Source organism: Fukomys damarensis, unplaced genomic scaffold, assembly GCF_012274545.1.
Source record: "Fukomys damarensis isolate Sample0158 unplaced genomic scaffold, DMR_v1.0_HiC HiC_scaffold_2, whole genome shotgun sequence".
NCBI lineage: Eukaryota > Metazoa > Chordata > Mammalia > Rodentia > Bathyergidae > Fukomys > Fukomys damarensis.
In genome coordinates this window covers 55,433,072-55,446,883 of record NW_022900914.1, presented here as the reverse complement: position 1 = coordinate 55,446,883, position 13,812 = coordinate 55,433,072, and the positions used below count along the sequence as shown (strand labels likewise).

General features: G+C 33.3%; 1 protein-coding gene across 4 annotated transcripts in view; it reads right to left on the bottom strand.

Moving 5' to 3' along the window:
- Ctnna2 (catenin alpha 2) overlaps window positions 1-13,812 on the bottom strand; it is a 1,075,894-nt gene that overhangs the window by 39,510 nt on the left and 1,022,572 nt on the right. For all 4 annotated transcript variants that reach the window (XM_033765089.1, XM_033765087.1, XM_033765091.1 and 1 more), the window contains one exon: window positions 2,224-2,329. In XM_033765089.1, the coding sequence (XP_033620980.1) occupies window positions 2,224-2,329 (106 nt within the window). The remainder of the gene's footprint in view (window positions 1-2,223; window positions 2,330-13,812) is intronic.

Here is a 13,812-nt window from a genome sequence, read left to right as displayed (position 1 = left end):
AAAAAAAAAAAAAAAAAAAAAAAAAAAGAAGAATAAGAAATAAAGGTCTTAAAACATTGAAAGATTCACAACTAAACCTTTTGAAATTATATTGAGAAATATTTTCAGTTATTAAGATTCAATGTACAATGAAACAGCCATTCAAATTCTGCTCAATTTTTGCCCCAAGGAAAAGAGGAACAGGCACTTCCTAACAAATCCAGTACAGTCACTCATCACCTTCTGGTCACTCCATACATTCCAGCTTTCCTCAACATTTTCTTCCTGGTCGATGTTTTTGGCTACTTGTATATTTTTAAGTAGGTTCCTTGCTCCTTGTTTCTTCTTGTACATGAACTTTGTGGAATATGTATGGAACTATGTAGAGAAACAGCTTAATTCATGCTTTGAATACTTGCAGCTGACAGTACTCTAAAATCAGTAAGAGCAACGGTTTGTTCCTCAACTCCTCCAAATTATAGGGACTTCTGACATTACGGCAATATTAATGAGTTATTTCAACTAATAGTGTCTCAAAAATTCAAAGCTAATTAAAATATTCTCAGGTTAGCTATCATAACTACAATTAAAATGAGAATCTGGTGGCTCTTATCTTAAATACTAACAGTTTAATCATCTGGGTGTTTTCCAACAAATGAAAAAATTTGTATTAACATGTAGAGGCTGGCTGTGGAAAGCTAGTTTTAGAGGAGTGACTCCAATAATGAGAAATGAGAGAGAAAGTCCTATAATAAGAAACACAGAGACTCAAAATTCAGGAGATTAGGGGCATATATGAACTAGGCCCCCCAAAATTTTTTTTACCCTTCAATGTTTCCAGAAGGTAACACTATATTTTAGTCTATTGAAAAAAATTAATGTTTCTTATAATATTTCCATGTGAGCAACAGTACATGTAATATTTTATTTCATAAATGTATCTTAAAATATATTTCATTTGCAGTAGTTCAAACTATATTCCTAACTATTGCTTAATGGCTAATGAGTTATCCTAAAAAGTCTATTTCCTGGGGCCAGGGATTTAGCTCAGGGGTGCTGCCACCTGCCTTGCAATCACAAGGTTCTAAATTCGAGTCCCAGTACAAAAAAAATAAATAAAAAAAAAAGAAAGAAAGAAAAAAGAAGTCTATTGCCTAAAACTCTTACAAAAAATGAAGTTATCCCAATATGACTTGTGCAATAGGATTTTAAAGTCCCAGTACAAGCCAAATAAAATGAAAAGTATGACAATAAATTCAATTATTCCAAATGACATTGATAATTATTTTATTGTGTATCCTAGTTTGAAATGAAAGCACAAAAGATATTTTGAGAGTTTCACTTATCTCGGATGCCTTTGAGGTGAGATACTACTGAAATCCGGAAGATCCTGATTATGCAGATAACTCTATTTATGCCAGAGAATAAGGTAAATTATTAAAAGTGTTAGATAATATTAAATAGTAAGAGATAAATTTGTATTTTCCTACTACCACATTCAGAAACATGAGGCTCTCTCAGATCCCCCAGTTATCTCTGTCTTCTTATCGTCTCTCCACATGCTTCTGGCTCTCCTCCTCTAGCTCACATCCTGATCTTAGCAGTTTCTTTGTCCTCTGCTTCTTACACAAACCATCAAATCCTGACTACCATACCTTGAAACCTCTGTACATCCATTTCCCTGTCAATAAGAATGGTTGCTCTCTTTTGCTCATTTACTCACTCCTACAAGAAATCAGTCAACAAAGGTGTGAAACCTAAAATGTTTCACGAAGGGGGCAACATCAGGAAAAAGGTAAAGCGATGAACAACAAAAAATATTTTAACATGCTAAAGACTAGGAAATTAAGCTTCCAAAAAGCCTTAGTTAGGAATCTCTGAAAATAAAAAAGATATTTAAGCCAAGACCTCCAAAGTAATAATATTTTTTTAAATGTTCTGCTTCCTTTGTTTATGCTGTCATTATCAGTAGAATTGACACTCTGTACAAGGACAGCTGGGTTAATCTCTAATTTAAACCACACCTCTCTGGTAGCTGGTGCTCTTCTCTAAGGTTTGATAGTTTTAGGAGGGTCTGATGAGCTGAACTCAGTTTTGCCATAAGCCATGTCTCAGAAGAGTCAAAGGTCAATTTGTAAAATATTAGTGACTGTGACAAGTCATTCTTCAGAAGCAGCTCTGATTACACAACTCTAGTGCTGATGATTCCTCTCAGAATGTTCCAGCTCTCCGCTCTTACATTACCTGATCAGCTACAGCACGGGCCAATTTGTCCATTCTAGAACCTGCTTCAGCAATCTTCTTGGCAGCATTAATGACATCAGATGTATTTTTCAATGGGCCTTTGCCTCTGAAATAATATATAATTTCTACAATTATAAATCCACTTAATGACAGAAAATAGACAAACCTGCCACATGTGTGTCTAAGACTAGTTCTGTTTTTGACTGGTTGCTGGCCATATTAATGGAATATTAAATGATTTCTTAATTTGCCTCCATTTATTTGTCAACAGTCTGCTTTATTTCTGTATTTTTGAAGACTGGTGAATTAAAATATGATTATCATGAACACAGTGAAAATTTGGTATAAAGATACTTACCAGGTAGTTAATGCTATTCTACATACTATCTCACTTTGTTTGTATGACAACTCTAAAAGTAGGTATCATCATTTCCACTTTAGAGAAGAATTAAAAGGGCCAAAAAATGGAACTCATCCAAGCTCATGCAGGTCATAAATAATAAATTCTAAAATCTAACCAAAATAAATGCAGATGCATTATCTTCCATTTCATGCTTCTTTATCACATTTAATTTGATGCTCATTTTCTTAACATCTTTATCTCATTTAATTGGTAAGTCCAGTGTGACACTCTGAGAAGCAATTCTCATTTACACCTAAAAAGGGGCAGTTCACCTAGAATTTCAGGAGTTTCAGAATACCATGTGTTTTGTGTACTTCTTGTACTGAGTCATGAAGGAATACCTAAGACACTGTGGCTATACATGCCTTTATCCAACTAAACTATCACCCCAGTATTTCCACATAAAGTTTGTAATTAGGCAAAATGTTTAATATTTTATGACTCAAGTATGTAAACTGTTCAATTTTAAATATTCTTTATAAAGGAACTGGAAATCCATACTAATATCAAAAGCCTTTAACCAAAATGCATGCAATTTAACTTTCTGTTTTCTTGAGAGGTAAATAAGGAAGAAATAAAATATGTTTATGCTTATTTTTTAGCATTGTTACTTATTCTGGTCTCCTTCCTTATGCGTATCTAAAACATCAACATATCTTTAAGGCTATAAGATTATATTCCTATAGTTAGAAATATGGTGAGAGGTAGAGAAGAATTACTCAGAAGCTATTTATTTTAGACAGAGTGTAGGTATACTAAGTGGGCAAACTGCCGCCTGCCTTTCAAGTGCAAGGACCCAAGTTTGAACTCCAGTACCAAAAACTAAATAAAAGTAGGCAATGATCACCATTGTTACATAATAACATTTTACAAAATGGAAGACTTAAAATGGCTTTCAGTAAATACAGGTAAATGTAGGACATTTTGTCCAGTTTCTTTCCTAACACTCTTTCTGGGGCATTTTTCTGCATTACCAGCTAAAAGCTAAATATATCAAGTCTTGATATTTCAATTCCTAAAAAGATTTTTAAAATAATGTAATTTAATAATGTAAATTTTATGTAATATAAATGAGTTAAAGATTTTGTAATAAGCTGGCTCCTACTCCCTAACATATATACTATATTTGTTATTATCTCTAAATGAATCTCTCCTCCTCCTCCTCCTCTTCCTCCTCCTCCTCCTCCTTCTTCTCCTAGTGCTTCTTACTTGGGATTGAACCTTGAGCCTTTACACTGAGCTACATCCCCAGCACTTTTTAATTTTTTTTTTTTCCTGTTAGACATAGTATCATTAAGTCCCAGGCTGGGTGTGAACTTGTAATCCTCATGCCTCAGCCTCCTGAAGTACTCAGACTACAGGAATGTGCCACCACACTCAGTACTTCATTCTTTTTATTTTAAAGTAAAGTTTGGATATAAAATTTGTCAATACTTAATAATATTCTCATTAGTATGCATTTCTCTGCAACTTTCAGACCTTAGAAAATCTCTTCTGCTGTTTTGCTAACATAACACTTACTGCCTTTTGCATTTATCTTAACTTAGTCATTAAAAGTGAACTCTGTTTGATTTTTCATTGCTAAGGAAATTTATGTTTGTATATTTCAAGAGTCTAAGATCTAAGAACGTGTTTCCTCATGAACTCTGCACAATAATTTTCAAAGACTGATTTGTTCTTACAAAATGTGCCAAGTCAGTCAAGAAGGACCATACAGACCTGAGTCTCAATCTTGTAGTCAAATAGTGAGAAGGAGCATTTTCCTGAGTCTCCTGGACACTACAGTTCCTAGACTCACTAGCATACTGCTGTGGAAAAAAGTGAGTGAGACTTTAAAGTTTACAGTGGAGAACCTATTCAATTTCTTCGAGTTGCAATCTGGGTGAGTGTGTGTATAGTTCATAAACAAAAGTTCTTTAATTAAATATTCCCTAATTTTATGGGTGAGGACTGGAACCAAAAGAGCCAGACTAAGTGACATGATCAGAAGATGTGTGTTGAATTACAGTTGGTACACACTTTATTATATCTGCCTTATAAAAATAAAGTAATGTGCTCAAAGTAAAACAAATAATGCAAATTATATACATCAGTACAAAAGAAATAACAAAAATACTAATTACCTGGTTTGGAAATTTAGAAAGAAATAGGATGAAGTAAAATTACAAGAAGAAATTAATGAGTCAGAAAATGCAAAGGGACAAAAACAGTAAATTCTGAAATTGGCTCAAAAAAGGTACAATAAAAAAGGCAAAATTTATTAAAATTTATACTTAGATTGCTATCAAGAAAAATACAAAAGAACAAATATCCAAAAGAGTAAAATGGCAGAGTGAAATAATCTTAGAAAAGAGAAAATTTAAATCACATAAGTGGGAACCTAGGTAAAGTAACTTTCCAGGAAAGTATAATTTACAAAGCTTGGTGAGAAAAGAACGTTAATAGAATATAAGCAGCCTGATTCCCATGAAAGAAAGCAATAAAATTGTCAGAGAGAGAGAGAGAGAGAGAGAGAGAGAGCGAGAGAGATCATCAAAAATAAATAAATAACTCAATAAGTTCAGATGGTTCCTTAGCAGAATTAACCAAACCTTGAAGGAGGAGGTAATCTCATGACATCTAAACTTTTCCAGAATATAAGAAGGAAGAAAACAAAATGAAAGTAATTTGTTGACATTATATTACTAATGTCATAAATAGAGAAGACTAAGTTAAACCTTACTTAAATGGTAAACTATTATTTTAAATAAAGAAGAAAAACCAAAGAACTAAGGAAGTGGCGCCTGTGTGCTGGAATAGATATGTATGAGGATGTCCTGCGTGGCCTTCATCTATCCTCTCCAGGGTACCTTTTGTACAGCTCTCTATGGTAAATATTATAGCTAGGAAATTGACATTGGTAAGGGACATTGAGATTATTTGTACTTCACCAGTTATTCAGCAATTGCATTTTATTCAATGTATCTTCATGTAACTAACATAATTAAGTCAAAGAATTGCAAAACACCACGTTTCCCACATTCTCTTTTTTTATACAATCCACCCAATCTCTAGCATCACTATACTTCTGTTATTTCAAGGATGTTTTTTTAAAAAGCTATAATATATGACAAATCCATGGCCAACCTCATTTGAATGGGGAAAAAATAAAAGCATTGCCTCTAAAATCAGGAACAAGAGAAGGGTGTCCAACTTCACCACTCCTATTCAATTTCAGCCATCACCATTATGGAAGAAAAATAAAAGGAATACAAATAGAAAAAGGAGAATTTAAATTATTCTTATTTGGAGTGCTTTACAGAAAAATCCCCCCCAAAAATTCACCTGACTTTTAGATCTGATAAACAAATTTAGCAAAGTGGAAAGATACAAAATCAACACACAGACATCATCACATTCCTGAAAACCAATAATGAAATCACTGAGAAAAACACGAGTAAAACAATTACTTTCTCAAAAATACTTGAGTCAAACTAACCAAGGAGTTGAATGATCTCAATAATGAGACTTACAGAACTCAGAAGAAGAAAGTGAATAAGACATTAAAAAATGGAATGACATACCTTGTTTTGGGATCATGAAAATAACCTATAAATTTAATGCAATCTTTATTAAAATACAAACAATATTCTTCACAGAACTATAAAACAATCCTAAGTTTTACAGTACGTCCTAGAATATGCAAAGCAATGCTGAACAAAAAGGCCAAGTTGTAGTTATCACAATACCAGATTTCAAGTTATATTATAAAGCTTTTGTGAAAAAAAAAAATCACTGGCACAAAAACAGACACATACACCAGTGGAATAGAACAGAAGATGTAGAAACAGCCCCATACACTTACATCTGATTTTTTATAAGAGGCCAAAAACATTCATTAGAGAAAACACAGGCTCTTTAACAAATGATGCTGGGAAAACTGGATCCACTTGGAGAAGACTGAAACTAAATTTATACCTCTTACCCTGCATGAAAGTCAAATGCAAATAGATCAAAGTCTTAGATACAGAAATAGGATATTTGAAATTGCTGGAAGATAATAGGGAAGACACTTAAAGCCATAAGAAACGGGCAAAGATTTCTTGAATAGAATTCCAGTAGCAGAGAAAATAAAATCAAGGATGAACAAATGGGACTATATCAAATTAAAAGGATCTGAACAGTAGGGACTATATCAAATTAAAAGGCTTTGAACAGTAAAGGAAACAATCAATAGAGTGAAGAGAAAAACCTATCGGATAAGACAAAATTTTTGCTAGCTCCTCTCTGGTAGTTGACTAATGACTACAACATATAAAGAACTAAGAAAAAAGTTAACTTCCTCAAAACAAATGACCCAATCAAAAATGTCAAATGAATTGAATAAATATTTCTCAAAAGAAGTACAAATGGCCAATAAGTAGGTGAAAAATGTTAAACATCATTAGCCATGAGGGAAATGCAAATCAAAACTACTCCAAGATTCCATTGTAACACAGTCAGAATAGCTATCAATAAAAACACAGAAGGCAATGAATATTGGTGAGAATGTGGGGAAAAGAGACCGTCTTATGTTATTGGTGAGGATGTACGTTAGTGCAGCCACTGTAGAAATTACTATGAAGGTACCACAAAAAACCAAAACTACAAATACAATTCCTCTACTTCTCCTGGTTACAACCTCAATAGAATTAAAGAAGTCATACTATATCGATATATGAATATTTATATTAACAGGGGCATAATTCACAATATCTAAGCTCCAGAAGCTGTCTAGATGCCTGCCGACAGACGAAAAGATAAAGAAAATTTCGTACATATACAGAATGGAATATTACTCAGCTATAAAGAAAATTAAAATCACGCCATTTGTAGAAAGATGAATAGACTCAAGACCATCATGCTAAGCAAATTAAGCCAGACTCATACTGCTCAATATTGAATGCTTTATCTTATATGCAAAACCTACAATATAAAATAAATAAGTAAGTGACTATAGGAAATTAGAAGATAGACTCTTGGAGGAGGAAGGAAATCAGATGATGGTGGGAGGAAAGGAAGAGGAGTTAAAGAATTGAAATCATCAAGATATGTTATATATATGTTTCAATTCCCCCAACCATCACTATTCTGCACTGCAAACATGCATTAACAAATGAACAACAAAAAAAGATTTCTATAGAGTTTACTGTAATTTAATCAAAAAGTTTGATCACATGTGTAAGGTTTGAGGATTTTTGGTTGCTTTCAATGATGAACGACAATGTTTTTTTTTTAAAGAATACTAAGTGATATTTCACTTTATATTATATTATCTTTTGAGACACACACTTTTCACTCAGCATAGTTTTCTTATAGTTTATCCAAGTTGTTGTATATATTTTATTACTGAATTGCAGTCCATGTTATAGAAGTACCAGAGTTTAAACCATTTATCCAATAAAGAACATTTGAGTAATTCCAGTTTTATTCATGTATAGGTTTTTGGACGATTACAAGTGCCCAGTAATCTGGACAAATATCTAAGAGTGAAGCTGCTTGGTCCTAGGGAAATTCCATTTTAATTTTAAAAGAAACTGAAATAAGTTTCCAATTTTATACCATGCTAATTGAAATATTAAAACCACAGTTAATATTGTACTCAATGGAGAAAAACTGAAATCTTTCCCTCTAAAATCAGGATCAAGACAAAGATATCCATTCTTGTCATTCTATTCAACATAGTTCTGAGAAATTAGAAATTAGGCAGAGAAAAAAATAATAAAAAGTATTCAAATTGGAAAAAAAGAATTAAATTCATTTTTTTTTATAGATTGTATAATCTTACATGTAGAAACCAAGATTCTACACATCAACAGCAACAACAACCAGAAAAAGCTATTAGAACCAATAAATGAATTCACAATTTAAAAATAAGTTTTAACACACTCACAATAAAGTATCCTAAAAGAAAATGAAAGGAATTTTGGCTAGGAGTGTAGCTCAGTGTTAAAGTGTTTGCCTAGCATAAACAAGGTCTTGGGTTCAATCCCTAGTACCACACAAAAGAGATAGAGAGAGAGAAAAAAAGAAAAAACTCTACTTATATTATCAGAAAAATAAAACAATACACTTATCCAAGGTGGCTGACAATCACAAAGCTGAAATCTACAAACGTTGCTGAAACCATTAAAGATGGCAGAAATGAATGGAAAATAATCCCATGTACCTGAAATTGAAATTTTATTATTTTTATTTCAATTCTGCCCAGGGATTCACTGCAATCCATACTAACGTGCCAATGTTATGTTTTTGCCAAAATAGAAAATCCATCTTAAAATTGGCACAGAATCCCCAAGCATTCCAAGTAACCTAAACAACCTTGAAATATAAGAATGAAATTGGAGATACCATACTTTTATTGTAAAAACTGACCACAAAGCTGCAGTAACCCAAACAGTATTACATTATCATAAAGACAGAAATTTAGACAAGTGGAATAAAGCTCAGAAATTGACTCTCATATATTAAGCAAAATGACTTTCCAAAATGTTACTACTTTCATTCAATTAATGAAAGAGTTTTCAAAAAATGTTGCTGGGAAAAGTGGATATCCACATGAAACACATGAAGTGGCTTCTAAAATTACACTGTACAGAAAAATTCAAATGGATCAGACCATAAGAGCTAACCAATGAAATTCTTAGGAAAAAATACAGAACAAAACTTTATGATATTGGACTTAGCAATGGTTTCTTGACGATAATACTGAAAGCACAAGCAACAAAATATAATATAGATTAGTTGGTTGTAAAATCTTTTGCACATTTAGAATACTCTCAATGGGAAAGGAAAAGGTTATCCACAAAATGAAAGAGTATATTTCCAAATCATATTATCTGATAGTCAATTAAAACCAGAATCTATAAAATACAAACACAACAAACAAAAAATTCAATTAAAATGGACGTTTGGCAAATTGAAACTCATTTTATCCAGCACCATTTAATTTTTTCATTGAGTTTATTGGTACTTTTTAAGTACACATTACAGCTACATTTATCATTGGGATCTTGTACCTTTACATGACAGATCTTGGTTCTCATTTTGTCCCTATACCCCTGACCTCTTTCGCCTGCCCTCCCCTATTTATAGATTTTATTTCCATTTTTTCCTTTTTTCATATTTTTTTCTTTTCCCTTATTTCCTTTCTGCTACTCTGCTAATTACCGCTACAACTCTAGTCCATTTATTAAAGAGGCTATCTTTCCTCTAGTGAAGGTATTTGCTCCTTTGTTGAAGATGAGGTAGCTGAGTATGTCTGGAGTTGTTTCTGCAGATTCTAATCTGTTCCACCAATCCTTGGGTCTGTTTCTTTGCCAGGACAATGCTGTTTTTCTCACAGTGGCTTTATAGTATAATTCAAGTAGGAGCTTGTCAATGTTGCCTAGAATTGCTTTTGCTATTCTAGGTCTTTTCTTGTTCCAAGTGAATTTTTGGGTTATTTTCTCAAGGTTTGTGAAGTACGCTGTTGGGATTTCAAATGGGATTGCACTGAATCTATATAGCAGTTTTGGAAATATGGCCATTTTCACTATATTGGCTCATCCTACCCAGGAGCAAGGGATGTCTTTCTATTTTCTTATATCCTCTTCAATCTCTTTTTTCAGAGTGCTGTAGTTTTCAGAGCAGAGGTCTTTGATTTCTTTCATCAGGTTGATTCTTAGGTATTTCAGTTTTTTGGATACTATTGTAAAAAGAGTTGCCTCTCTCAGTGAGTCTGATGTTCACGTAGAGGAAGGCTATTGATTTTGCTGTGTTGACTTTGTATCCAGCTACGCTACTGAATCTAGTTATTAAGGCTAGAAAACTATTTTGGAATTCTACGGGTCTTTTATACAGAGTATCATGTCACCTTCAAATAATGACAATTTAACTTCTTGTTTTCTACCTTTATTCCTTTTATTTCTTTCTCTTGTCTAATTATTGTGGCTAATGTTTCCAAAACTATTTTGAACAGGAGTGGTGGACATCCTTGTCTTGTTCCTGATTTTAGTGTGAAGGATTTCAATTTTAGACCATTTACTATGATGTTGGCTATTGGTTTTTCATAGATGGATTTTATCAGGTTGAGATAAAGACTACTCTAATTTTTCTAGGGTTTTATCATGAATGGGTGTTGGATTTTGTCAAACACCTTTACTGCATTTATTGAGATGATCATATGGTTTTTGTCCTTGGTTTTGTTAATATAGTACATTACATTTATTATTTGCATAATTTGAACCATCCCTGTATCCCTGGGATGAATCCCACTTGGTCAGGGTACATGATCTTCTTCAATCTGTTTTTCCGTGTCTTATTGAGGATTTTTGCATCTACATTCATTAGGGAGAATGGCCTATAGTTCTCTTTTTTGCTTGGTTCTTTCTCTGCTTTTGGGATCAAGGTGATGTTTGCTTCCAGGAATTGGGTTGCAACTTGCCTATATCTCTCACCATGTACTAAACTAAAAGTGAAATGGACCCAAGATTGAAATATTAAAACAGAAACTCTAAGCCACCTGGGAGAGAGATTAGGTAGAACTCTTGAAGACATTGGCATAGGGAAAGTTTTCATGAACAAAACCTCAATCACGTGTGAACTACCACAAAGAATCAACAAGTGGGATCTCACCTTATTAAAAAGCTTCTGCCCTCCCTTCGCTTTATCTCACATTTTTTTTTCTTTTCCCTTATTACCCTTCCCTTAGGGACAAGGGGGAAAAATGAGAACCATGACCTGTCATGTAGAGGTACAAGATCCCAACAATGAATGTAACTGTACTGTATCCCTAAAATGTACCAATAACTTCAATTAAACCTGAAAAAAAACATCATTTAATATTAAAAAAAATAAAGCTTCTGCACTGCAAGAGAAACCACCAAAGCAGTGAAGAGACAACTCACAATGTGGGAAAAAACTCAATGGCTGCTCCTCAGGCAAAGGTCTACTATCTAGAACATACGAAGAACTTAAACAGATAAGACTTCCCAAATGTAAAGACTCAATCCAAAAATGGGCATCTGAAATGAGCAGATATTTCTCAGAAAAAGAATCAGTAACAGAAAATAAAGATATGAAGAATGTTCAAAATCACTGGTCATTCAAAAGATGAAAATGAAAACAATACTGAAATTCTGGCTAACTCCAGAAAGAATGACTGATATCAAGAAATCAATCAATAACAAATGTTGGTGGGGTTGTGGGGAAAAAGGAATCCTTCTCCACTTTGATGGGAGTGTAGACTGGTCCAACCACTTTGGAAATCAGTATAGAGATACCTCAAAAAGTAGGATTAGAGATTCCATTTTACCCAGCTGTTCCTTTGCTGTGTATCTTCCCAAAATAATTAAAAGAATATACCACTGTGATATATGCACACCCATGTCTATAGCACCACAGTTTGTAATAGTTAAAACTTGGAAATAGTCCCATTGCCCATCAACTGGAGATTGGATAAAGAAGATGTGTTTTTGTTGTTGTTATTGTTTATAAAATGGAGTACTACTCAGCCATAAAGAATGAGAAATTAGAGACATTTATAGCCAAATGGATGCACATTGAGGGCATACTCTTAAGTGAAATAAATAGGACACACATGTATAAATACCAAATAGTTTCTCTGGTGTGAGGAACTGAAAATATAAAGAAGGATCAAAATGTATAATAGATAATGTGAAATAGGAAGAAGAGGTCCAAAGGGGAAGTAGGAAGGGTAGGGTAAGGGAATGAAGGGAAAGGAATAAATATGAGAAAAGAAAAAAATGTAAACAAAGTCTTTGTATATAGGGAGGGGTAGAGGTGTTGAAGGAAGGGAAGAATAACGGGGAAAAAACAAGAGCCAACATATATCATGTAAAGGTACAAATTCCCAATGATGAATGTCATAATATTGTATACCTAAAATGTAGCAATAAACTTAATGAATAAAAAAGATGGACAATGACTTAAGTAGACATTTCTCTAAGAAATATATACAATGTCAATAAGCACAGAGCAAGATAAATCATTTGGTAAAATAACATTAAAACCATATTAAGATGCTATTTCATACCCATTATGATGGCTACTATTAGGAAAAAAAAATGGAAAACAGCAAGTATTGGCAAAGATATGGAGAGATTGGAGTCCTTGTATATTGCTGGTAGAAATACAAAATGTGACAGGCACCATACAAAATGGCATGGTTATTTCTCTGAAACAGAATCACCATATGATGTACGATCACTTTCCTGGGTGTACACACAAATGAAATGAAAGCAGAAAGATAAGCAAATATTTGTACACATGTTTAAAGCAACATTATTCACAATGGCCAAAAGGCAGATGCAACCAAAATGTTTGGTGAATGGATGAATTAATAGTGGTATATCATACAATGGAATATTATTTAGCCTTAAAAATGAAGGAAGTACTGACACATGTTAGTACATTATGAACCTTGGGAACATTATTCTAAGTCAAACAAGTCAGTCACAAGGGACAAACATTATGACTCCACTTGTACGTGAACTGACAGTAGTCAAATTTATTGAGATGGGAAATAGAATGGTGTTTTCTACAGGCTGTAGGGAGAAGGGTCATGGGGACTTAGCATGCAGTGGGTACTGATTATATGTCTGAGGAAGATGAAAATATTCTGGAACAGTTGGTGGTGAGATTCCATCATTTTTATCTATTGGCTACAATATTGGACAGCACAAGTACAAAGGAACTAGTCATCTGGATAATAACTGGGCACTGAATCAAAAAACAAATAAACAACAGCAAGAAAAAAAACAAGCCAACAAACAGGAGAGTTAGAAATCTCAGTAGTTTTATTCTATCAGTAGAAGGAATTGGTCTGGTCTCAAAACAGTGTTTCTGAACCTCTTACATTTCTAGGTCTTAGACAAGACTCTCTGCTTTGGGAGTTTTCAAAGGTTTTAGGAGATCTTGATATCCTTAACAACAGGAGCCATCCTGTAGTTTAAGTGGAACATAGTTTTAGTTTTCTTGTGAAAAGATTCAAACCATAGAATTATTTCAATTTAGATTTTTGTAACTTCTCTCATTTGGGTGTAGTTCATTTCTATAGAAAGATCAATACTTGGATTCTTTTCCAAGAAGTAGTCACTCCAAAAAGAGTGATTTGAGGAAAACTATTACTGTAGTACTGCGATCTCTCATTTACCAAGTAGTTCCCA